This window comes from Meles meles, chromosome 16 (genome assembly GCF_922984935.1).
Source record: "Meles meles chromosome 16, mMelMel3.1 paternal haplotype, whole genome shotgun sequence".
NCBI lineage: Eukaryota > Metazoa > Chordata > Mammalia > Carnivora > Mustelidae > Meles > Meles meles.
The window spans coordinates 65380113-65405799 of record NC_060081.1 but is presented as its reverse complement, the minus strand read 5'-3'; the positions used below and the strand labels follow the sequence as shown (position 1 = coordinate 65405799).

General features: G+C 46.3%; 1 protein-coding gene across 13 annotated transcripts in view; it reads left to right on the top strand.

Annotated features, from left to right (window-relative positions):
- The window catches only part of PTPRT (protein tyrosine phosphatase receptor type T), a 1093025-nt gene that overhangs the window by 866226 nt on the left and 201112 nt on the right, over nucleotides 1–25687 (top strand). For 7 of the 13 annotated variants that reach the window (XM_045981316.1, XM_045981315.1, XM_045981309.1 and 4 more), the window contains exons 13-14: nucleotides 4176–4212; nucleotides 17839–17895. In XM_045981316.1, the coding sequence (XP_045837272.1) occupies nucleotides 4176–4212; nucleotides 17839–17895 (94 nt within the window). The remainder of the gene's footprint in view (nucleotides 1–4175; nucleotides 4213–17838; nucleotides 17896–25687) is intronic. The other 6 variants (XM_045981319.1, XM_045981314.1, XM_045981318.1 and 3 more) reach the window with 1 other exon arrangement.

The window sequence follows — 25687 nt, the reverse complement described above, 5'->3', positions numbered from 1 at the left end:
AGAAAAAAGAAAAAAAAATTGAAAAAAGAAAAAAAAATTGAAAAAAGAAAAAAAAAATTGAAGTAGCCGCAAGACTAACGAATCATGGGGAGAAAGCCATGAGTTCCGTGCTTTGCTTTCTCCTCCTCTGGAATTGCTCTGCTGTCTTAGGAATTGAATCTGCTTTCTCCTTGATAGATGAAATTCGTTCTGGCTGGATATTTTGTTGATCTTCTGGGGGAGGGGCCTGTTGTAGTGACTCTCAAGTGTCTTTGCCCGAGGCGGGATTGCACCGCCCTTACCGGCGGCCGGACTAAGTAATCGGCTCGGGTTCGCTTTTGGGAGCTTCTGTTCCCTGAACGCTTTCCGTAGAGTTCCGGAGGACGGGAATGAAAATGGCGGCCTCCCAGTCTCCGGCCCGGAGGAGCCGAGAGCCTGGGGCCCCACTCCTCAGTGCGCCCCCAGAGGACAGCACCCAATCACTCCCGTATCCCCAGCCTCTAGCCGCGCTCGGAGCTCACCCAGCCCGCGACCAGTTCAAGGTAACCCCGAGCTGAGAGTTCAGTCCTCGGCTCTGTCTTGGCAGCCGGCTTCTCCGTTCTAATAGCTGCGAGCTCTCCGACACTCTGACACCCCCGATCCTTCTGTGACCCTGCGGGGCCTGGGGCCACGCTGGCCCCGCGTGGGCTTCACCCCGGTTTAGCCCCTGGAGCAATGTCCCTCAGTGGAACAGACTTTTAAAAGTCCTGATTTTGTGCTCCGTTCCTCCGCCGCTTGCCGGGAGCCGGCCCCTCCCCCCGCGGTCTATCTTCCCGTCGTTTTAGATTCACTTCTCCGCCAGTCCTACCTTTCAGAAAGTGGTTGATTTTCTGTTTCTAGAGTTGCTGTTCTTCTTCTCTTCACTCTCCCGTTGGATTTGTAGGTGTTTGCAATGTTTAGATAAGCTATCGAGCTGATCTCCTGCTACCTGATGTAGTCTCAGGCTGCTACTTCTCCGCCATCTTGACTCCTCCCTCCTGAGAACCATTTTTTGATATCCAGACATCTTTTGTACACAAGCAAGGGAAGACTTTCTGTGGTGTGAAGAATAGAATCAAGACCACTGGGGAGTCATACCTAAAGTGACATTTTCTAGCATTCAGAAGTGTGCCTAGAGAAAATAGACTCTGCTGTAGACATTACCATTTCTTCTCTACTTCTAGGTGCATGGAGGACTCCATTTCCCCACCTCACTTAAGTTAGTCATGGCCATATGACTTGAGTCAAGTAAGTGTAGCTTCTTGATACAGAGTCAAGTAAGTGTAGCTTCTGATACAAAACATTTGCTTGTGAGTGCCCAACTCCAGCATTTTTTGCTTCCGTCTCAGTGAACCATGAAGCCTTGTGTTAAAATGGAGGTAGACATGAACAAACATTTCTCCAAAGAAGACATACAAATGGCTAACAGACACATGAAAAAATACTCAATATCACCAGCATCAGGGAAATACAAATCAAAACCACAATGAGATATCACACCAGTCAGAATGGTCAAAATTAACAATTCAGGAAACAACAGATGTTGGTGATAATGCAGAGAAAGGGGAGTCCTCTTATACTCTTGATGGGAATAAAAACGGGTGCAACTACTCTGGAAAATAGTATGGCGGTTTCTCAAAAAGTTTAAAATAGGACTATCCTATAACCCAGCAATTGCACTACTCGGTATTTAACCAAAGGATACAAAAATACAGATTCAAAGGGGTACATGCACCCCGATGTTTATAGCAGCAGTGTCCATAGTAGCCAAAATATGGAAAGAGTCCAGATATCCATCGATAGATGAATGGATAAAGAAGATGTGACACACACACAAATATACATACATATAATGGAATTTTACTCGGCCATCAAAAAGAATGAAATCTTGCCATTTGCAATGATGTGTATGGGACTAAGGGGTATTCTGCTAAGTAAAAAAAGTCAGTCAGAGAAAGACAAATAACATATGATTTCACTCATGTGGAATTTAAGAAACACAACAGATGAACAGAGGGGAAGGAAAGGAGAAATAAAATAAGATAAAAACTGTAAGAGACTCTTAACTATAGGAAACAAACTGAGGGTTGCTGGAGTGGAAATGGGATGGGGAAAGGGTAATTGGATGATGGGCATTAAGGAACACTTGATGTAATGAGCACTGGGTGTTTCTGCAACTGATGAATCACTAAATTCTATCCCTAAAACTAGTAATATACTGTATGTTAACTAAATTGAATTTAAACAGAGGCACCAGCCTTGGTCTCTGAGAGACTACAGTGATTACAGTTATCTCCCAAACACCACCACTTTCCCACTTCAGACCCAGTCATGCACCTATACTGGACCTGTTAGTTTGAGTGGAAAATATACCTTTACTGTTTTTAGCTGCTGAAGTTCATGGGTTTTATACTTCTGCATAACCCTGGTGCAATATTGTGATTTCTTAGAAATAAATTTTTAGTCATTTAGATGACCAAAAGTATATTTCTCATGTGTATTTGGTCTTTGTCCATGGTTTCTGGCTCACAGCTTCCTAAACCCTTGGAATTTCCTAAGTGTCAGTGGCCCTAAAGGTGTCTTTTGCTATGTTAATGAGGGTGACTTTTGGACCCCACCTGAGGAAGAAGCTGGTTGCCAGGAGGATCAGCTCCTAATTAGAGGGTTGGAACATTTAGTCCCACAGTCCCACAGTCTCAACCCACCACAGCCTATTGGACCTCTGGGGAGAGGTGAAGGGCTAGAGGTTGAATCAGCCAATAGCCTATGACTTAGTCAATAATGGCCATGCAGTGGAGCCTCCATAAAAATCCAGAAGGACTGGGCTTAGAGAGCTTCTGGGGAGGTGACCACATGGAGATTGGGGAGAGCAGCGCTTCTGGAAAAGGCATGAAGTTTCTGCACCCCTCCCCACATGCCTCACCCTATGCATCTCTTCTATCTGGCTGTTCCTGAGTTACATCCTTTTACAATAAACTGGTGATCTACTAACATGTTTCTTTGAGTTCTGTGAGCTGCTCTAGATATTGGAACTTCCAATCTGTAGCTGGGAGGTCAAAAGCACAGATAACAGCCTGAGGCTGGTACCTGGCATCTGAAGTGGGGGAATATGGGACAGTCCTATAGAACTGAACCCTTAACCTAAGGAATCTGATGCCATCTCCAGGTAGACAGTGTCAGACCTGAGTTGAATTCTCAGACACCCTGCGGTATCTGAAGATTGCTTGGTGGTGTGGAAGGGGAGGAACACCCTCTACCACCACACACACACAGGGTCCAGGAACCCTCATAGACCTGATTAACCTAAGTGCCTTCAAGATGCAGTGATTTCTTATGAGTAAGCAGTAGGAAGACACACATTTGATTCTTGAGACTCACACACTTGCATTTTTTGCCTTCGATTTTCATTGCCACACTACATTGAGACTGTTGCTGGAGGTAGAGCTTAGTCAACTGGAATTTTCAGCTGGTTCTAGGGCCTTCTGGGAGACCATCCCAATAAAGCTGGCTAAAATGCTTCTCCTTCTAAGCACACTCTTCTGTAACTCAACTGCATACCCAGTGACATCACAAGTTTATGGATTTTGTCCACTTGGGGAAGAGCCAACAATAATTAGATAGTTTACCTAGCAAAGATTCAATTGCCACGTAAGCATATACTTACAGCATTATCCATGGAAACCGTGAGGTTCACCAAAGATCTGGGGACCAAAGTGACTCTTTGAATATGAGATTTGCAGTTTGATTCTTACACGTTCTTATTGACTGAGCTATTGCCAAGTATCTGTTTCAGTCTGTGCTGATAGATGCATTATTCTTTTATAGGTCCCCAAGGATGGTCCTAGTGCCATCTACTAACTCATGCTCCAGTATACCCACTTAGCATCACTGTTAAAGTTGCCCTGTGCTAGGCAGTAGCAGCATCTGATATGTTTATAAGTGGTTCTGTCTGGGAAAGAAGCTTATGAGGCGATCAGAGCCAAGAAGTGAAAGGAACCAAGTATGTACCTAGCCTGAAAAGAAATGAAGAAATAGAATTAAAAGGTGATTCCAATGGGAGAAGAAATGGCAAAGACAGATTTAAAATTATAATTAAAAACACATATGTATATTTTTTCTTTATATAACAAATCAAACCTGCAACTAATTAACCGGAACCTCCCTTTTGTTGTTCGCAGGAGACCAAAATCAACTGTGTTCGCCTGGCTACAAAAGGTATGTTGGCATGTCCTTGTCTGTCTTCAGCTATTTAGGTAATTCTCCTTCTAGCCACACAGGGCAAGTTGAGCCAACAATTACTAAAAATAAAAAAGAATTGTTATTTTCGTTGGAGTCATTTGCATCTAGGTATTAATATATACCTGTAGTATACATTAAGAACACAGTACCTAAAGCCTAGTAAGAACTCAAAACATATTTGTGGAATCAGTGGGTGGATGGATGGATGTATGGATGGACAGACGGATGGACGGACAGATGGACAGATGGACGGATGCATGGACTGGTACATTAATCAGTAGAGTGGTAAATATAAATTGACTCAAATGTTCTTCTGTTATATATTTTGGTTCTATTTGGGTCTGTTTATGTGTATATTTTTTAAGTATGTCTGTCAAACCTATCTTTTGAGTTTTGTACTTCTTTCCACTGGGTTTGGCTTTTACAAATGAGGTGATCCTGTTGGTGCCCTTAGTAATGTGAAAACAAACACTGCATTGTTATGTATATTTATCCCAATACTTATTCCAAAAACTAAGGCAGCATTGTTCAGGCTCATCACTTTTTGTTTTTCTAATTATAATTGAATTGCCTGGCCCTTTCAATTGGTACATGTTTCTGTTTATTACTCTTTAAAAAAAAAATCAATGAATGGTTTGTTATCATTTAACTTATTACAAGGTTGAATGGCTAGAAATCAGGTTTATCTTTTTGTTATAGAATGGATATTTTTAACAACAATCTCTCCATACAAACACACCAAAATTGAACAATCCTGTTGTTCCCTGCATTTATTGACAACCCATACAGTTACATAGGATGCTTCCTCAGAGATGACAGTTACAAACAGAAGTAGACATATAATCATAGGTACAAACCATAAACAAAGATGACGACCCAAGTGTGTCTATACGTACATGAAGATATACACACATGCACACTCATTCAGAGGAAAATGCACATGTGTGGAGGAAGAGGAAGAGATGAGGGCATGGGGAAAGAGAGAGAAGGAGCAGAATAATTGGGGTTATTTGACAAAATATGCACAAAGACCCATCACTTGTGACTTTCATAACTTTGGAAAAAACCAGCTCAATCTGTACGCAGAAGAGGGAAGAGGATATAGAAGGGAGAAGATGGAAGCACTAAGGTCTCACCGTGATAAGAACTCACTCTGCTTCCACATAAGTCATGAGAGGCCGGTGTGTCCCTCACTTGTTAGCTCTCAGGAGCTCAGGCTACTGGACAGAAAGAGATAAAATACTCTTTGTGAGGCAAGGAGAATTGATGGCCTGCAAACAGAAGTGGCACAAATCACAGGCCTTGGCAGACTTTCCCACGGAAGAAAGCAGATAATCCAGAAGGAAGAACTTTATCAATAGGATAGCACCAGAGCTCCAGACTGCAAGCAGGACAGCTGAGCATCTGCGGTGTCCTGCTTAAAGGGCCAGCCTGGCAAGGGAAGGAAACTCACAGGGAGACCTCCCTCACCTACGGTGGTGGTGCTCTGTGGCTCCCCTCCAGCTTTTGACCTCTAGACAAGGGAGGGATTGATGTGACTGTTCTGCCTTCCATGGGCCTGTGAGATTCGAGGCATACCTTCTGGACAAAACTCCCCTGTAAAGGGTAGTCGGTTAGATCGGATTTTCTAAATCAGGAACACATGGTTGGATGGGCAGTAGGTACCTACAGGGACTTTTTAAAAGAATAATTAAAACTCTACTGGTGATTTCAGGATTGAGGCCCACCATGCCATACTTCTGCGGCGCTGCCTTGCTCATTTGCAGGAGAATTACAGTAGTCTTTAAAGAACTAGAGCAGAAAGCTTGTACCTCTTTGTAGCATAAGAATTTCTCCTCCTGTCTGACCTTTAGGACACAGTCTTCCTTAGTGGAGTGTGTACCTAGCGGAGTGTGTACTCATACAGTGGGAGTGTGTACTCACACCCATATGAGTGTGTACTCATGTGGGTATGTGGAAAGATGGGAACAAGTGAATCAGGGTGAATGCCCAGCTAGCTGGCCAGGATAGTCAAAGGTAGATTCCAAGGGCTGCCACCTTCACTTTCCAGGCCCTCAAGGGCCGTTACTTCAGCCCCAAGAGACAGAGCTCTAGGAGCACCTGAAGTGGGACAGAGAGCTGGAGAATGCAGAGTGCCAGTCTTACAGACTCCCGGGAGTTAGCCCACTCAGTACAACCTAGATAAGAGAATACTTGTTGAAAAAAAAGCCAAGAAAAAGCAAAGAAAAGGAGACCTCTGTTTGGTGTCTTCTCTGTGCCTTGAGTTAGCCTGGGAGCATCCAGGGTCCATTAAAGGCAAACCCTCTCTAAATCCGTGCACTGCTCAGGAGCACTCTGTATCAAGGATCTAAGGCCCGGAAGCTATATTCGACCCATCTCTTTCCTGAATCAAATTTCCCACTTTGTGAGTTTGCCGAGAACACTTTCCTTTTTAACAGGGGAAAATAAGATACTGGGAATTCCACAGGTATCGGCAGTGGACGATGTGGCTGTGGCATATTCCACTGGCCTTCCAGCTCCCTCCAAGTGTTTCCACCACCTTCCTGTCATCATGGCATCTTCCTTGTGGGGCTGACAGGGGGCACCCAGCCTCTGGAGTGTGATCACATGTGCAAGCTTGAGGCCACTGCTCTGGTGATGAAGCAACTGGCTGGTGTGTTGTCCGTGACCCTGGTGATTCCAGATGGTGTCTGTAGTCATCTGTTTAAACTAGAGGGTTCACAGGCAGAATGTAACAGTCCCCAACATTCAGGCAGGGTCATTCTGCCCTGACCCCATGTGCAGCACCTCTTCTGCTAGATTCTACACCTGGATCCAGCATGGGGCTCTAATCCTTGTCTGTCTTTAACATCCCTGATAGTCGGGGCACCTGGGTGACTCAGTGGATTAAGCCGCTGCCTTCGGCTCAGGTCATGATCTCCGGGTCCTGAGATCGAGCCCCGCATCAGGCTCTCTGCTCCGCGGGGAGCCTGCTTCCTCCTCTCTCTCTGCCTGCCTCTCTGCCTACTTGTGATCTCTCTCTCTGTCAAATAAATAAATAAAATAAAATAAAAAATCCCTGATAGTCACCCAAACTCTAATGCAGTTCTGCCCAGTTTGGATGGTTGCAAAGCAAGGGACCTGGATTAGTTTTCTGTGGCTGCTGTACCAAAATTACTACCAGTTGAGTGACTGAACAACAAAATTTCTTGTCTCATGGTTGTGAAGGCTAGGTTATCAGTAGGGTTAGTTCCTTTGAGAACTATGAGGGATCTGATCCATGCCTCTCCCCTAGCTGCTGGCAATCTTTGATGTTCCTTGGTTTTTCATCTTTCATAGCATTCCCCCTGTGGACATCTTGTATCCAAGTTTTCCCTTTTTTATAGGGACTGATACTGTTAGGATAGGAGCCTACCCTACTCTAGCTTAACCTCATCATAAGTTAGCTAACTAATTATATCTACAAACCCTATGTTCTGAGACGTTCTGAATATAAGGCTTGTAGATGTTGCATTCTGAGACCCTGGAGGTTGGGATTTCAGTATATGAATTGGGGTATGGACACATAGTTCAACTCATAGCAGAACCCATACAGTTAGGGGTAGAGTCCATGTGGTTTCCATTGGAGCCTCTGACTATTCTGTATTCATGGTACAATCCCAATAGCTTTTAAGGATGTACAAGGACCAGAAACTAGCCCTGTCAGAGGGGGTCCTGGTGGTGAGCTGAGCTCTAGATTTGACTGCTGTTCCCTTGGGAAGCTCATTGGGGCTGTTTCGGGCAGAGGAGCTGCAGGTTCTGTGGAAGGAGCCCTGGACAGAGGGTAAACACATTGAGTCATCCACACACACCCAGTGGCTGGGTCTGTGACAGCAGGACCCGTCTCAGGCTCCACAGGGTGGTGAAATATCAGGTCCTGATCCAGTCATGTTCCTGGGTCTGAGCAGGGCCCACCTCTTGGGATAGGCACTACCACTGCTGATTGAGAGGATCTCTCACGAGGAGCTCCTCGGTCTTAACCACTAATTTCCCCATCACATTTTGCCATGGCAGGAAGTACCTGGCACATCACTGGTACTTGAAAAATGCCTGCTGAAACGAGTAAATGTGTTTGAAGCCAGCATCTCACTGTAACAAGGGTCAGAGACCTTGAAAGTCTCACTTCATCTTCCTGAAACTCAGAGGCACCATATTTAAAGTTATGTCCATCTCTTCATTTACAGAACATTTTTTAACACACCGACTGCCAGTGGTTTGATGATACACCTGCTCTTTGTAAAAGAAAACCTCTTATTTATAGTCTCTGTTGATCTCAAGGATGTAAATATCCCCCACCATGTTCAATGAAGTTACCAATGGTTTAACAAATGTCTTGCAAAACAGCCAAGAATATTTTACAGTTGGCTTTAGCAAGCTGGAACAAGCCAGCTCCAGTACACGAAGACCTCTACCATCCAGTTTGTTAGAGGATCAGATGATACAATATGTGTACAAGTGTTGTACTGCAAAGTGTTTTGGATAAAATTATTGTCAGTGAATGTTATTTCCTTCATATGGTTGGCTCGCTGAACATCTGTGAACATCTGTGAAGGGAACTACAGTTTTTATGGTGAATCAGCACATGGTCCTGGTCCTCAAGGAGCTCCCAGTCTAGTATGGAAACAGATCTTACATGTATGATTTTAACAGATAATCATGAAGTCATAATTGTGATCAGAGCTTCCAAAGAGAAATGAAATGTACTGAATGGGGACTAAAATATCAATGGTGCCAAAGGCTCAGACAGTAATGGCGGATATGTTCGCAGGCCATCACCTGGGGCTCTGCTTCCTTGGGACTGCTATAGCATAGGAGACTTTGTGTCTCCCTGCCCGTCATCACCCCTTCTCACCTAACACTGGGAATTGCATAGGACCAGGACCAAGGGTAGGATTTGGGAGACCAGCTGACTGAGCACATCAGACTGTGAGAAGAGCCCCAGTGTGTAAAGGCCCAAGTCCCCAGTATTTAGAGAGGATTTAGTGGGTATATTCACATATTACCAGAGGGCACTATTTATTTACAGAACCACAAATTGAAGGCACAGCTAAGGGACTCTGGGGTGGGAGTTTGGTATTTGCAAGTAAAGGGGATAATCCTAGGATCAGAACAAGCTGACCTCAAAAGCCTTGAAGGCCGTCTTTTTCATTGGTGGGGGACTCACTGGCATTACTCCAGATTCACATTCCTCTTTACTTTGTTCCTCAGCCAAGGGTTGCCTGTGATTGACTTTGCTGGAGATTTAGAGGAATCTGAATGTAAGTTCAACCATAGTGGGGAAGTGTAGTTTATCAATGAGCTGCTAAAGATGAATGGGAACTCTCTTAAGACAGATTCCCTAGAAGTAGATCCTGAGGCAGGGATTTGGGCGTCTGGAAGGTGTTAAGGGAGGGCTCTTGGAAGAAATCTGTAAATGAAAGAGGAAAGTGGGATAGGTAGTAAGATGCTAAGCAAGAATCTATTCCCAGATAAATTAGAGCCTAGGCTAGATATGGTGGAGTATAAACTTCCCCCAAGTTGTTCTGCCTTGAACAAGAAGACCAGAATTTCTGCCTCTCCCCCCATAACAATTAGTCGTTGGTACTCCCCTATTCCTTTCCCCTTCTCCCTCTCCTCCATCTCTCAGGTGGCTCCAGGGGGAATGGCAATGCTGAGTCCTGCACATGTATCAGGAGAAAGTCATAGGTATAAGCCCTTAGTCTCAACACTCAAAGCAAATGGGGGATGGTACACCAGCCCTAAAAGGGAAGAGCAGCACCCGTGGCATCTACCCTGTGCTCTTCTTATACAGAGGATGTGTTTCATTGTTGGGTTGAGGGATAGCAAAAAGATCATGGAATCGCCTCCAATTCAAGAGCTGAAGGAAAATTCCAAAAGCTCTCTGCTTGGCACACTGTACTCTGGGAACTTGTTCAGAGCCATAGAGAGAAAACTTCGGCTAATGAGTAAAATAAATAAATAAATAAAATTTGGTTTAGAAACAAAGAACTATTATTTATTCTTTGAAGGGAGGGCAGTACAAAAACTCCTTAACAGTGAGGTTTCATTTGTATAGTTAAAACAGAAAATGTAAGACAGGGCAAGTAAGGGGAAGGTGCATGTAATATTAAAATAATATTTACCTTACATTTGGAAGAGGAGGGATGGGCTCAATTTAGGAACCAGGTTGGAGGTGTAAGCTGACTCTGCTCAGAGGTGACCCTTGGGAAAATGGAGCACATGGAAGTTTGGGGTGGGATACTTAGACTTCTGAAGTGCTGAGGCTCAAGGAGGAGGGGGGAACAGGCCTTCCTGTGGAAGATGATTATCCCATGTGGTGATGATGCCCCTGCTCCAGGCTGCACCTGCCGAAGGAGGCACCTGAACATCTCAGTTCATGCCTTTCTGACTCAGAGTAGATAAAGGGGAAAATGGTTTCTGACCCAGAGGCTTAGTTGTAAAACCATACCGGTCAGTTTCTGTCCCAGAAACTGATGTCCAGCTCCACTTGCTGTGACAGGGACCTTACTTCTGTCCCAACAAGTTCCTTCCACCACGGGACACTTCATTTGGACAGAGCTTCAGTATCACGAGTCCATTATTTTTCTCCCGATTCTCTCTGCCTGTGAGTCTTTGAGGCCACATAGATCCTATCTGCCTTTTCTCCTTCCAGAAAATACAATTTGCTTTCTTTGACTTTGACTGCCTGCCCTGGTTAGGGTCAAGCTGTCTGCCCTTTCCCTCTTGGAACCTTTCTGGCCACCAGCAAGCAGCAGCATTCCCATCTCTGGCACCAGCCATCAAGGGAACACAGCTGGCTCTGCAGACTCCTGCTGGGTGCGCCCGAGTGGCAGTTAGAAAAATCAGCTTTGATTTGATTTGCAAACTGAGCCTAGTCATTGAGACAAAATAAATCCGGAAACCCATAAAGCCATTTGCAGAGTTGCTTTGCAGAAGACAGCCACAGTTTTAATCTAGTAAACACTTTCTAACGATCCCATTAAAACAACCCCCTTGGAGTAGGTGCTGAAAGCTGAACTCCAGAATAATGAAGCATGAGATAAGGGGCCAATGTCACCAATAGTTCCATGCTGCCCTGTGGTAGTGATGGACTAAAACCATTGTCCCAACGGCAACAGGCAAGAGGCATGGGCAATGGTCTTTTGTAAATGTAGCTTCTTTTTATAATGGCTAAGCCTGAGGTAGACCATTTCATCCAGCATTTTCTCTTCTCTCTTCATAATGAATTCTCACCCCTGCAGAGACTGGCAGGACAATAAATACCCATTCTTCAGTGAAATGCCCTCATTTTGCTGATACTAAGACTAGAGCCAAGAAGGGGAAATGATGTGTCCATGGATTCCTTAACCTTTAGAATCACTTGTTACAGGTGGTGTGAGAAGCCAAGCACAATATAAGAATTATCTCCTATCAGATAGGAAGTGCCCACTGCCTGTCCTCCCCCCTTCTGTCGACCTAATTCTACATGGAAAGTTCTGTCTTATATGAAGCTTCTTTGAGAGGCTGCATGGGATAATGGGGAATTAGAGTCACCTGGATTCAAATCCCACGTCCAAAGCTTAACTGTTTGACCCTAGATAAATCAAACCCCTATGAGTCTATCACACCCATTTTAGGCCAGAGGTCATTGATTCTTTCTCCCAGTTATTTGAGATAATGCACATAAAAGGTCAAGAATATAACAGATGATAAACATCTTGAGTTTCCCTCCTTCATTCTTCTGAACCTTCTCTAATAGGAAACCTAGAGGTCCAAGCCTCTCGTTGCTATTCTCTGAGGAAGAAAAGCCAAAGCCTGGACTCTAGTCATTTCCCCTACAATTCCACCAATCCCGTGTTTATCCAGTGAACTCAGGCTAGATCCGAAGTGCAGAAACAGAGGCAAAGGAATGATGCCGACCTCAGCTATTAGTCTTTAAGCTCTTCAACTATAGGTTATTGTGTTTAGATGAGATTCTAGCAATCCTATTTTTAATTGACTGAGTGTAGCATTTTGCTCATGCACCTGTTAGCCTTTGACTGTAGTGTTTTTTCTTTTCTCATCATCTACCCAACAATTTCAGGAGGGACTCAGGACCACAGGATGCCTAAATCTAGCCATGGTAGCTGGAGTCAAGACCCCAGTGAAGGATTACTTATGAAAGGTAGACTGTAGTGAGTCCGTCTATTGGAAGACTCTTGGCTATTGTTCAGGCCTTAGAAATCCTACTAGATTTTTTTTAAGATTTTATTTTTTTATTCGATAGAGATCACAAGTAGGCAGAGAGGCAGGCAGAGAGAGAGGGGGAAGCAGGCTCTCTGCTGAACAGAGACCCGAATGCCGGACTTGATCCCAGGACCCTGAGATCATGACCTGAGCCGAAGGCAGAGGCTTAACCCACTGAGCCACCCAGGCACCCAGGAATCCTACAGATTTTAAGAGGGGAAAGCCCATGGTGTGTGCTTGGTGGTTAGGGTAGCGTAGTGCTGTTTCTCCCTATGCAAGCCCAATGAAGTGAATTTTCCACAATGGGGGTTCTCAGAATTGCTTGAGTGTGACAAAGTTGCCTTGACCCTTAGCCCCTTTTGTTCTCACCCAGTGCTCTCTATGCCCTAAAATGCCAAAGGAATAATGTGGCTTTTCCTGAAGGTTTTATGACAAGATAGAAGAAGAGAATTACATCATAAGTAGACTAAAAGTAACCCAAAAATGGCATTCGAATATCCCAACCCATTAATATTTTTCTTGCTACAACTACTGGTACAGCTCCTTAGTCTTCTTACATACCTCTCCTATCCCTACTCTCTAGACTGTTCAAACTGCTCCCCCACACTGCCAACACACATACATACCTTTTCCACACCCCACTCAGGAAGACAAAGCTGGTATAGTGGAGTCCAGGAAAACCAAAACCACAACCAACACTTGTCCTTCAAGCATGTCCTTAGGAAGTCTCAGTTCATCCCTGTGAACTAGAAATGAGAATTATCTACCCAAGACCTGAGACACCTGAGTTAACCTTAGCTCAAATCTGATGCTGCAAAGCAATTACATCTTACAAAGGGAATAGCAGGCTTTTAAAATCATGAGTCAAAGAAAAGGGGAAATCTGGGTAGGCTGAAGCCAAGGGCTAGAAATAGAAGGAGGTTCCATTAGAGCTTTCTCTGATGGGGTTTCATGTAGTGTTGAAGGAGCGGGGTGGTGAAGAGGGGCTTAATGAAAATTAACCATCTACTGTGTACCAGTCACAGGGCTGTGTATGCTGACATGAGTTGACAATGCAATGACAGAATTAAAACCTGGCATGTATTGCACACTAAATAAATACTGGTCATCCTTATTACTCTTACTTAAAAAGTGAAGCAGTAGAAGCCCAGAAAGGTTGAATAAAGACCTCAAGGATCCACAGAATTTTAGCTGAGCTCTAACTCCAAAGCTCATGGCATTCCCATGGCACCATTTTGAATCTTGTCAGTGACCTAGACTGGGTGAGATTCTATGAGCCACTGTCAGGGTCTCCTATCTCCTATTTGTTAAACCCTTCCATGCCTCTTTTCCAGTAATAAATGATAGCAGAATCTTTAGGGTGTGATGGGTCTTTTGTCTCTTTGGCAGTGTCTAGGCTAAGTCCTGGAATCTGCAGAAGACCTGGTACCACAAAGAGCCCTCAGCCTTCCATGTTACTACAATATATTGAAGCTGATAAACCAAGAAGTTAGTTTGTCTTCAAGGTTATCTGCTACAGTGTCATCTTTAGCCCATTAGCATTCTTTCTACTCAACATTCTTTGCTTTAGAAGGGAATAAAAGTCAGAAGGGAAGTCTGAGGCACTCAGCATGCTGACCTCCTTCTTTGCATGGTCTTACTATTTTAATTAATTAATTTATTTATTTTCATATAAATATATATGAACATAGGCTGGAAATACGGAGAGAGTGGAGTCATGAAGCCTCTAACAAGAAAGCTGTATGATGGGGAATGAGGTGATAGAAGAGAAGACAAGAGACTAGTACATTTTCTTCTGCTGGATTAGTTTGGATAGGAAAGGCTTTGCTGCAACAACAAATGAATACCCAAATATCAGTAGCTTGATACGAAAAAACTTTGTTGTTATGCCATCTAGAATATGTGGCCTCATAAAAACCCCACAGCAGGGGAAGAGAAAGTGTGGGGTTAGTGATCTGGATCTCGAATACATCACTGAGAAATGACTTGTGTCGCTTCCACTTATGTGGTCTTGATGATACTTGGATTCCTCTGTGTGCCTAAGGAAGAGAGGTGGGCCAGGCACCAGAAAACACTTGTCATCTCTACTCAAAAAGTTTGAGCCCCTTTCCTGTTTCAGCTTCCCTTTGTGTCATGCTGAGACCCATGATCCATCATTTATCTTCTGCTCTTTCACCCATTGGGAAAACCTCTTCCCATCCCATCACCTGTCCAGCTATACCTCTGTTTCTGCCCCTCATAGCTGAGCCCTGCTGCTTGGCAGAGTTGTAGCCCTAGATTGGTAGAGTGGGGAGACTCCCCTGGGCCTGTCAACCAGGCTTCAACTAGTAGAGAAACTAGTAGAGAAACTGAAATTCAGAAATGTGATTTTCCAAGCGACACAGCTAGCAGGTAAACACTAAACCAGAATTCCACTTATTCATTTAGTTCTTAATAAACACATATTGAGTGCAACTTACTATTGATTTTGGCCTCTTGTCCCAGATGGGTTAAAAACTTTGGATTTGGATTTGGAGAGTCTTTGATTCTAGGCTGGAAAAGGCGCTTAACTGCTCTGTGACTTGGTTTCCCCATCTGTAAAACAGTGACAATATCACCACTTACTTCATGGGGCTAACTTAAGAATTTAATGGGCCAATGCATATAAAGTGCTTTGTGCAACGCCAAGCTTATAATAAGCACTCCACAAATAGCTAGCAGGAGACAGCAAACAGATAAATTATATCAATATGGCATGATGAAGTGCTGTGATGAAGGTAAATCCAGGATGCTGTGGGAGCCGAGAAGGGAAACATAAATCGGCTTAGGTTGTGCCTTCTCAGGAATGTGGTTATTGAGACAAGTTTTGAAAGAGTGACAGTTATCATATTGAACAAGGCTGGAGAGTAAGGCAGGAGATCTTCCGAGTTGAGGAGGTAGCATGTGCAGATCGCAGATCGCTGGAGACAGGAAAGCATGCCGCTGAACTTGAATGGGTCAAAGGAAAGGGATAGATGCCTATGTGACCAGAGGCCAGGAGTGATCAGAGGTGGGGCTGAAGGAGCGAGCAAGGCCAGGACACTGAAGACTCTGTATAGCCCCAGAGCATATATATGAACTTGGTCCTGAGACCGTGGGAGCCGTTGGAGGTGTTTAAGCAGACCACCTTAGAAGGTGGATCAGAGATGGGGATCTGGGGCATAGACAAGGCAAGACCATGGGGGAGAACAGGTAGGAAGCCACTGAAATAGGCCAGGTGGGAACACTGGAGTCATATCCTCTCTCAACCTTCTGTTTCTTTTTGACATATAAGCCATGTCCTGCCTGCCTCCAAGGGTGGGGAAAAATTAATAAAAATAGCCACTTAGAATAAGGTTGGCAAACTGTTCTGTAAAGGGCCAAATAGTAAATATTTTCAGTTTTGCAGGCTACGTGGTCTCTGTCGCACATACTCAACTTGGTCATGGTAGCACAGAAAGCAGCCATAGATAAGAAATACAAAATGAGTGTGACCATGTTCCAATAAAACTTTATTTATGGACACTGAAATATGAATTTTATATAATTTTCATGTGTCATAAAATATTGCTCTTCTTTTTGGTTTTATTTCCCCCAACTGATGAGTCACTAAATTCTGCCTCTGAAACTAATAATATTCTATAAATTTAAAAAATTGAATTTAAATAAAAAATTTAAAAATAACAAATAAAAATTTTTTAAAAGTAAGGTCAAATAGCAAACACCCCATTTACAAGTGTAAAAACCATTCTTAACTCATGGCCATGCAGAAAACTCTGAGAACCCAGATTTGACCCACAAGCCACAGTTCACTGACCTCTGACTCAGCATGTACTTTGAAAATGGTGATGCTCCCCATACCGTTGAGGGGAGGAATATGATGATGACAATTGACTGGCAGTTATGTTTTATAGTATTTCATGACCTTGCTCAAGCTTGCTATTTATGTGATTTTTTTTTTAATTATGTACTTCCTGTTTATCAGTTGGTCTGGAGTGCCCTACCTTTCTCCTCATTTTGCGTAAGGGCTTTATACAGTTTTGTTGATGAATCACTAGAGGAACATGTAGGCTTTCACCAAACATTAGACACCTTCCTGCCCTTTATATCATTTTCTTTACAAAGACAAGTAGTCAGTTTCAAAGGGCCAGGAGCATTCGTCATGCCAACCAGGATTTAAATACTGCCTCTGCCCGTTACTAGTTCTGTGACCTTGAGCAAATTATATCCATGCTCTGATTCATTTCTTCACCTGTACATTCATTTATTCAATAAATATTCCCAGAGTCCCTACTACATGCCAGGTACAAGAGAAGGTCACAAGAGCGCTTAGTAAATGAAAGACGGTGACTTCCTTCAAGGAGCTTACAGAGTCAAGGCAAAGGCGGCCACTAATAACAGGGTGGGGTTATTGCTGTGAGAAAGGAAGATTAGGGTGTTATGGGAAGACAGAGTGGGGCATCTGTCCCATACACGGTGAGACATCAGAGACTCCCAAGAAAAGAGCTCCAAACTGATTCCTGAAGGATGAGCCGTTGCTAGTTGGGTAAAGAGGTAGAAAGGGAGTGTATTCCTCACAAGGTGATGAGCCTGGGTAAGGTCTACAGACAAGAATGTAGCAGACTGTTGATGATGGAGAGGACTTTGTTGCCCTTGAGGCAGAGAGTGTGGAGGGAAAGGCAAGGATCTCATCACCGAGGGTCTGAGCTTGGGAAGGGACTCTGAGGTTTCCCTTTATGATGCCTTTTAGCCGTAGTGTGGAGGGTGGACTGAAAGGGGGCAAGACCAGAGGCAGGAAGACCAGCAAGGAAGGTGGTATTTTGAGCGCTCCCCAGTGAAGTGGGCGGGTGGCTTGAAGCAAGTGGAAATCAGATTGGAGAGAAGGGAGGGGCTTCGAGAGCCTTCCTGGAGAAGACTTACTGAGGCATGCTGAGGGATTAGAGGTGGGAAGTCAGTAAAAAGGAGAGGCAAAGGATGACTCCCAGATTCCTCCATGGAGCCACTACGTGGGTGGGACCACCATTCACTAAGAAAGCAGAGTGGGAGAGAAGACGGGACGTGGAAAGATGATGGAGCTCATTTATAATAGTACTGACTTTTCCGGGTTGCTCTCAGTCTTAGAAACATTGTACGTGAGATACCTAGCAGAGTACCTGGCATGTCATGGGTGCTTGATAAATGCTGACTCTTACCCTCGTTTCATTTTTAAAAATTGATTGCAGCCTTGTTGTGTTAGATCGCGATGTTCTTTTGCTGTTTAGCGTGAGCTTGTCAGAGCCACAAGAACTGTAGTCTTGTTCACCATGCCGCTCGTTTTCATGTGTGTTTCTTTCTCTCCTTCTCTTCTGCATGCTGCCTGGGGACTGGCTTCCTTGTGGTCAGCACCAATGGGCAGCGCCCAGGTGACCCCGGGGACTCCACTCTGCTTCCTCACCACAGGTGACCACCAGAGCCCTGGGCGGGTGGGAAGGAATTGAGCGTGGCCCACACTCAGGGCATCCTTCAGGCCAGGTGCACCAGAGAGGAACTGGCAGTCCCTCTACGCCACCCACCTGTCCACCCATTTACTCTCCCAGCCACCCACCTACCTATTCACCCACCCACCCACCTCTCCATCCCTCCCTTCATCCGTGCAGCTACCCACTCATCCATTCTACTGACGCTTACTAAGTACCTACTATGTGCCAGGCACTGTTCTAGGCATGGAGGGATGCAGTGATGAGGAGAAGACCTGTTCCTATGCCTTTCTGGGAAGGGAGAGAGCCACCCTAATCAATGCACAACGGTAACTGTGAGGGGGGCTACAAAGGAGAGGTGTGTGGTGTTCAAAGACACACATACTCGGAGCTCAGAGTGTGTGTCCACAGAAGTGACAGCTCAGCTGTGGTCAGAGTTTGGGAAAGTGGACCTACCGTGTCTGTGCCTAGAATGGGACTAGATCTGGCTGGGATCCCAGGCCTCCTCTGTGTGCTGGGCAAGCCCATTAAATGTGATGGTCCCCACCTCTCCTGCGTGTTAAGTGGGAATCATAATGGCTGCCTCTAAGAGGGCACCATTTGCTTCAAGAATGTGCACATGCAGAGTCTTCTGGAGTTGTGCTCCGAGACCACACAAGATAACGAGTGTGGAAGAGCTGGAGAAGAGTGCCCAGCCTGGAGGAGGTATTTGTGTGAAGGATATCAGCCCTTTCCTCAAACGTGCTGTAGTTTGACCACATTTCCCATCAGCATCTGCCTCTCTTCAAAGATTGGGATGCAGAGCCCACCTGTGTCAGAGGCTGATGCCTATGGCAGGTCCTACAGACCAAAGAGACCCCACTGCCCTCAAGATGCAACTCTAGGGCCCTTTCTTGTTAGTGGAAGTCCTAGAAGATTTCAGATCTTTACCTGTCGCCTGTCTCAAGAGTGGTTGCTCAGACAGTGGCCTCCTTTCTACCAGTCTCTGACCGGCCAGTTTGTCATGGCAGGCAAGGGGGTATGGCCGGCAGGGATGACAGGAGTCTGGCCATCTGGTACCCCATGGTCCACTTCTGTCCACCCCCTTCCCCAAAGTCAGAAATATGACTGCTAGTGAATGTCTTGGGCTGGTTTCTGTAGACCCAGAGCCCGAGATAGGGATTCCTGTGCACATGACTCGTTGAAGAGAATTCTCAGGAGAGAAAGTCAGGGAGGCAGGATAGGGCAGGGTGTGGAGGCCTGTGGCAGCTTGAGCCCTCAGGGACCTCACCTTGAAGCTAAGGGGCCAGCCGGCCATTGGCTGCGAACTGCCATGGGCGTGTACAGACCCCTGGGGAGGCCACTCGCCTTTGCCTTATGGTCCTTCTGCCGGGAAGGAGGCATCTGTGAGCCTTTAGCAGCCAGAACCCATAGTTGCCGGACACCTGGTGCCCCAGCCTGGGAAAGGAGACACAGGCAGAGTCAACAGCATTCACGGCAGCCCAGCTGTCCTGCCCCCAACCCCCATAACTCAGCGCGCCGCGGCCAACGCCCCAGGAATGTCATCATAATCCCTCCCCACCTAGATGGCCTTAAGCAAGCAAGCCTTTTACCACCTGTAAATCTCATTGTCACACTTTAGCCTCCTGTTACAGATCACTGTTAGGTGGCCCTGGAGACTGCCACACGTAGTAGGCCTTCAGGAAATGTCAGTCCCCTGTCATGCCCCATCACAGGGCCACCAGCCTCGCCCTCACCCCGGGGGAGGTAGGGAGTCGCATGTGGCAGTGTGGTCATGGTGAGGGGAGAGGGACTCTTACCACCGTGTGCACACCCACTCTAGCGAGATACCGCGCGTCCCCCAAGCCCGTGTGGGAGTTCCGTTTCTGCGGGGCCATTGTTCTCTGGCATTCCTTCAAGTCCAGCGGTCTGATAATGTTTTCTTTAAACGGAGCCAATTCCATTCTGGGCACATTTGTTCTTCCCTCTTGCCTCTGAGGTGTCTGAATGTTCCTCCTCTGACAGGTTGATTTCATTGTGTTCTGTTTGTTTCTCGGCCCCATTTCATGGGTGAGGGGCCTGCGAGTGTTTCTCTCGGAGCAGAATGTCCCTTTCAGACGGGGTATTTGCTTGTGCTCATCCCCTGGTAGCAAGAAGGGCCGGTGGAAATCATAACTGCCGGCTGTGCAGGGTGGGGGTGGTAGACCAGAAGCTCAGGAAGCCTCTTTTCGGGTCGGCACCAGTCCGGAGAACTATGGGACCACATCGCCTGGCAGGGAGAGGCTGGCATTGGGAATGGAGGCTGTGTTCAGCTCTCAGCCCTGCCACCTTCTGGCCTCGGGATGGTGGGCAAGTGATTTCTCCTCTCTGGGCTTCCTTCTCTTCTGGAGAAATGGGGACCGTGGCACCCCTGGCTGTAGTTAATCGTGAGAACAGGGTATGGCAACAGCCTTAACCTCTTTTCTCAGCTAACTCCAGCTAGCTCTGCAGGTCTCTGACATCCTGGCTGTGCTCTGGGGCAGGGCTCCTCAACCTCAGCACGAGGGACGTTTGGGGATGGATGCTTCTCTGTCATGGGGGGCTGTCCTGTGCCGGGCAGGATGCTTAGCAGCACGTCTGGCTTCTACCCACTAGATGCCAGTAGTACTTCATCCCTTAATTATGACAACCAACTCTATCTCCAGACAGTCCACGGGGTCCCTGAGGGGCGATAGCTCCCCCTGTGGAAATCCTCCAGAGCTGCACTGTTCAATAAAAACAGAACTGGGACTAGGTATAGAAGTTTACATTTTTAAAAAAGATTTTATTCAGTTATTTATTTGAGAGAACAACAGAGAGAACGAGAGAGCACAAGCAAGGGAGTGGCAGGCAGAGGGAGAGGGAGAAGCAGACTCCCGCTAAGCAGAGAGCCCGATGCAGGGCTGGATCCCAGACCCTGAGATCATGACCTGAGCCAAAGACAAAAACTTAACCAACTGAGCCACCAGGCACCCCTATAATTTTATGTTTTTTAGAGACACATTAAAAAAGAAAAAAATAACAGATGAAATTAATTTTAATAGATATTATTTAACCCAGTGCCTATAAAATGTTACCAATTTAACATGCAATCTGTATTTTAAAATTACTAATGAAAGGTATTTTACATTTTTTTGCACTAAATCTTTGCAATCTGATATACATTTTCCATTTACAGCACATTTCAGTTCAGATGCTAGATTTTAAACAGTTAAAATGAAATATAGCCTTAAAAAGGTAAACATTATGTTTAATAAGTAAACATACTTCATACTAGTTTTTAAATTTAAATTCATTAAAATAAATCATAAAATAAATTTAAAAACTCGGTTCCTCAGTTACTCTAGCCATATTTCAGGTGCTTAGTGACCACATGTGGCTTAGTGGCTACCATGCTGGACAGTACAGATCTAGAGGCAAAAAAATTTTTTTTGACCATCTTTGTGCCTAACTGGTGAACAGAAGTGTATATGCATGGAGACATGATTCAGTAAATGTTCAGTTCCTTTGTTTGACTTTGACACACACACACACACACACACACACAGGGACATTTGGTATGTCTGGAAGTGTATTTGGTTGTCATTAGTGGGTATGAGGGTGAAGGCTGGGGATTCTTGCCTTGCAAAAATAGGTCTCATGGCCAGGGTTAGGTGTTTTTCTGTTTTTGTTTTTTGGTGTTTTGTTTTGTTTTGTTTTTGTTTTTGTTTTGTTTTGTAGTGGGATGACTTGTCGCTATGGTGGACAAGTGACAAGCTAACATTTCACCTGAAGGACTTGGGACCCCATGGACCCACGGCTGCAGAAGGTATCCCTTCTCTGGCTCCGGTAGTAACTCAGCCAGGCCTCCAGGCAGCAGTGTGGGACCCTGGGTCCAACTGGAGGTTGAAGAGGATGCACTAATGGTCAGCCATGCTCTTGAGTTGAACCCCTGCCAGACCCAGATTCACCACCTTGACTGTGCCCAGTCCCCATTGTCAATTCTCCACAGGAAGGGCTTTGGGCCAAACCCTCATATGGAACCCAAACTCCATTCCTTAAAACTGGGAGACTTGGGCACATCACACAGCCTTTCTGAGCCCAGGTCCTCATCTGTGAGATAATGTGGATGAGTCCCAGACTAACCAGGCTCACTGGTGGTGAGGGTTGTCAGAGGGAAGGGATGTGTTTCTGACCCAGCTCCTGCTGGAGAAGGTATCAAGTGCACCTCCCCTCTGTCATTCCTTTCTTTCCTGTCCACATCACGGGAAAACCCTCTGTTGTTATTTTCCTGGCAGTTTTTAAAATCAGAGCCTTGCCGCAGTAGCAGAATTCAGGCCATAAAACACTCTTGGAGACTGCTTTGCCTCTAAAGCAACTTGCCCAGGGATGGCTTATAAATTCTGGACCCAGGTAGAGTTTGAGCCTTTGCAATAAAGCTGTGTGGGCCCAGAGCAGATGGGGAAGCAGCACGGCAGTCTCCTGAGGGCTCAGTGTGATGCCTGGTGGCCTCCGCAGCCCCAGACACCCCGGGGTCTCAGCAACCCTCTCAGGGAGGCTGTGCCCCTAAGCAAAGGAGAACCTATGGTGTGAGAACAGGAGCTGGAAGCAGTGAAACCAGATGTAGTGCTCTGGAAAAGGCTGAAACCCAAGCACACCCCCTCCCCCCCCACGATGGGACTGTGCTAGGTGGAGAAAGGGGGAAGGAAGGCCTATAGCAGGGGACACAGCCTGCCAGGCTGGCTGGAGAGAGGTGGCAGCTCTGGGGGACAGTAGCATCAGGGATATCTAGCAAGCTTAGGAAAAGAATACTAGGACAGCCAAGACATGTTACAGATTTCCTACATGCCGTGCTCGTGCAAAGGACTTCCCATCATTAGTGTACTTCACCCATAGGGTGCCGTTAGCATTCTCATTCATGGAGGTGGAAACTGAGGCTCTGATCGTTGGAAATCACAAAGCTCAGGGATGATAAATTTCTCTGGACAGTCTGCAGTTCTACCCAGCATGTTCTAAGCCCAGGGTCCACATTAGTGAGCACCTATTATGTGCCAAGAACCAGGAAATACCAGAGGGGTTCAGCACTATGCCTCAAAAATCACATCATGACTAGCAGCGGGACTTGGAGTCACAGAGAGGTTATGTAAACTGTCCCCATTTCCTTATCAACAAAATGGGGATATTAATAATAATCAGTTGTTAAGAAGAATAAGGGAGAAAAATAAACATTAAGTACTTGGATTTCTGCTGTTGCTATTATTATTATCCTAAACCCAATTTATAGATGAGGAAATTGAGATCCAGACAGGAGGGGTATGGAGCAGGCAACTCGCCAGTGGTGAAATTCAGGCAGGTGGCTGGACCAGAACTGTGCTTCCCAAGAAACATGGGGGAGGGGGGTGAGAGTTAAGAGCCTGTCAGAGACTCAGCCTAAAATGTCAAGCAGGGTTCACAAATTTAGGGGCTCCTTAGGGAGTTAGGATATTAAGTGGGAGGCTGGACCCAGTTGCATGGCAACCCAGCTGCTGTGATGGCCAAGGCAAGAGCAGGACAGTGAGTAGAGGCGATACAATGCTGAGGTCCCTGAGCCTTCCTCCTCGGCGTCCTCCAGTTCCCTTTGACCCAGGCCTTGTTAGTCCTGAGGCTCAGGCCAGGGCCGTCTGTGGGTAAGGGGCAGGGACCGCAGCTGGAGGTCAGAGAGGCAGGTGACATTCAGGATCCAGGCCGACACAGTTCATTCCTCCATTTGGCTGTCGGCATGGCTGCAGGCTGACTCGGCAGAGCACGGAGGGAGCGCGGTACTCGATCAAGCACACCAGAATGCCATCTTTGTCAGCATCTTACAATAGATGCTCCTGACCCGATGGGCACAGGCTCTGGGACCATTCTGGCTGCCAGCTTCTGCATCCAATCTCCCTGCTGAATCAGCAGCCTTGATGCAGAAGAGGAAGGCATTTTTCTGGCATGCCACTGCCCTGTGGGGTGTCCCCTATAGCAGGTGAATATTTCTGTTGCCTACAAAACAAGCATTATACATGACCGAGGTCTTCACTGTACCTTTTTCTGTCTTGGGTTATTCTCCCTTGACCAAGGAGAAACCAGTCCCCAGGCTTTATGCAAACTGCCATTAAATTCAGATTCGGAATCCCAAGGCCATCCTTGCTCCTCTTTGGTACCACATGGGACCAATTCTGCCTCCAGAGTCTCTCCTGGATCTCTCCTTTCCTCGCCGCTGCTTCTCATGCCCAAGATCCATTATGTCTTGCTCAGATTAGTGTCCAAATTCCAGACTGGTGCCCTTCCAGTGTATGTTCCCCTGAACCTGAGTGATGGTCCAGCAATAAGTGTCTGCTCCTAATGGAAATGCCCCCAGGCTCCCCTGTGCTTTGGGAGTATCAGCCTCCATCAAAGACCCTCCCTCTCTAGTTGCTCTCCCGACCTCTTCCCTCCTTGGCGTTCTGTGCAGTGTTCACCCCGATTATCTTAGCAGGACCTGCCTTCTCATACTCCCTCCCTTCGCTGGGATGCTCTCCCTCTGGGGTCTCCCTTACCCCCTATGATCAAGTCCAGACAAAACTGTCCCTGACCCCCCCGCCCCAACACACTGTCTCAGGCTACACCAAGAGGAGATGCTCAACAGGCCAGGCCAGTGTGCACAGAGGACCCCCTGAGTTAGCCCTGAGTGAGGGAGTCTCGCCAACATGGCCACGTTCACGTCCCAAGCACACCATCTTGGAGCTCTTTGCTCGTGTCACCTCTTCGTCTGTGTCCATCACACTTACAATGGTCATTCACCTGACCCCGTGCATGAGTGGACTTACAGGTGAGTGGATGATTAATGCTCATAGAGCAGGTGCCAAGCATACGGTGCTCCCCTACAACACCCTCTGCCTCCACCCACGAAGGTCCCAGCACCTCCCCTGGCTCACCTTCTTCCATTTGGTTAGGCTGATGGTGAGTCACTGAGTCCTGGTTTTCAACCCAGTATTTGAACTCTGTGCGGCCCCACCAGCCGAGCTTCTCAGGGACTGATTCTCTGGAGTTTCTGAATGGAGGTCCCTGAAGTCTGCTGGTTTGGCCCCACATAGGCTCTCCTGGGCTCCCCTGGTTCTGGTCCAGGGGCAGTCAGGCTTGTAGGCAGAAACTCTGGTCTGTGTCTCAGAACTCCGAGCCTGCCCCTGCGGGCAATGGCCATGGTTGCAAATGTTTTGGATCCCGCTTCTGCCCTCTGTCATCTCTCCTGACACAGAGCTGCTTTTGCATCCATCCTTTGGGGAGGAGCGTAGATCAGCTTTTAGTACAGAACACAGTGATTCAGTGTTTCTGCTTCCAAAAGCCAAGGGGCAAAGGCTAGAAGAAAGAAAACATGTTCACGGTGGATTTGCCTGGAATCTCAACAATCGATGCTATTCCCGCTGCTGGTTTTATTACCCAAGCTCAATTTCACTGCACTAATCTGAATTCCGTGCTGTGTGTTTATCGGCCGTTCCCTCTGATCCTGCCCGTGCTTCCGCTAATCCTTCCTATAGATTTCTTGTTCCCTCCCGTGCCTCTTTTCCTTTCCAGACTCTGATGCTCACCGCAAGCACTATATTCCAGGGCAAGATCTGGACAAGGCTACCCAGGATGGGGTAGGTCTTTGCCTGTCCTCCAAATTCCTAACCCTTTGGGTCAGGTAATGCGATCGCCCTTTGAGGGAGGATCAGCTTCACCAGAGTCAGTTGGAAAGAACTGAATTATGTTTCTGAGGAAGAACCCTGGGGACACCTTTATCTGGTGCACCCTAAGCTAGACAGACA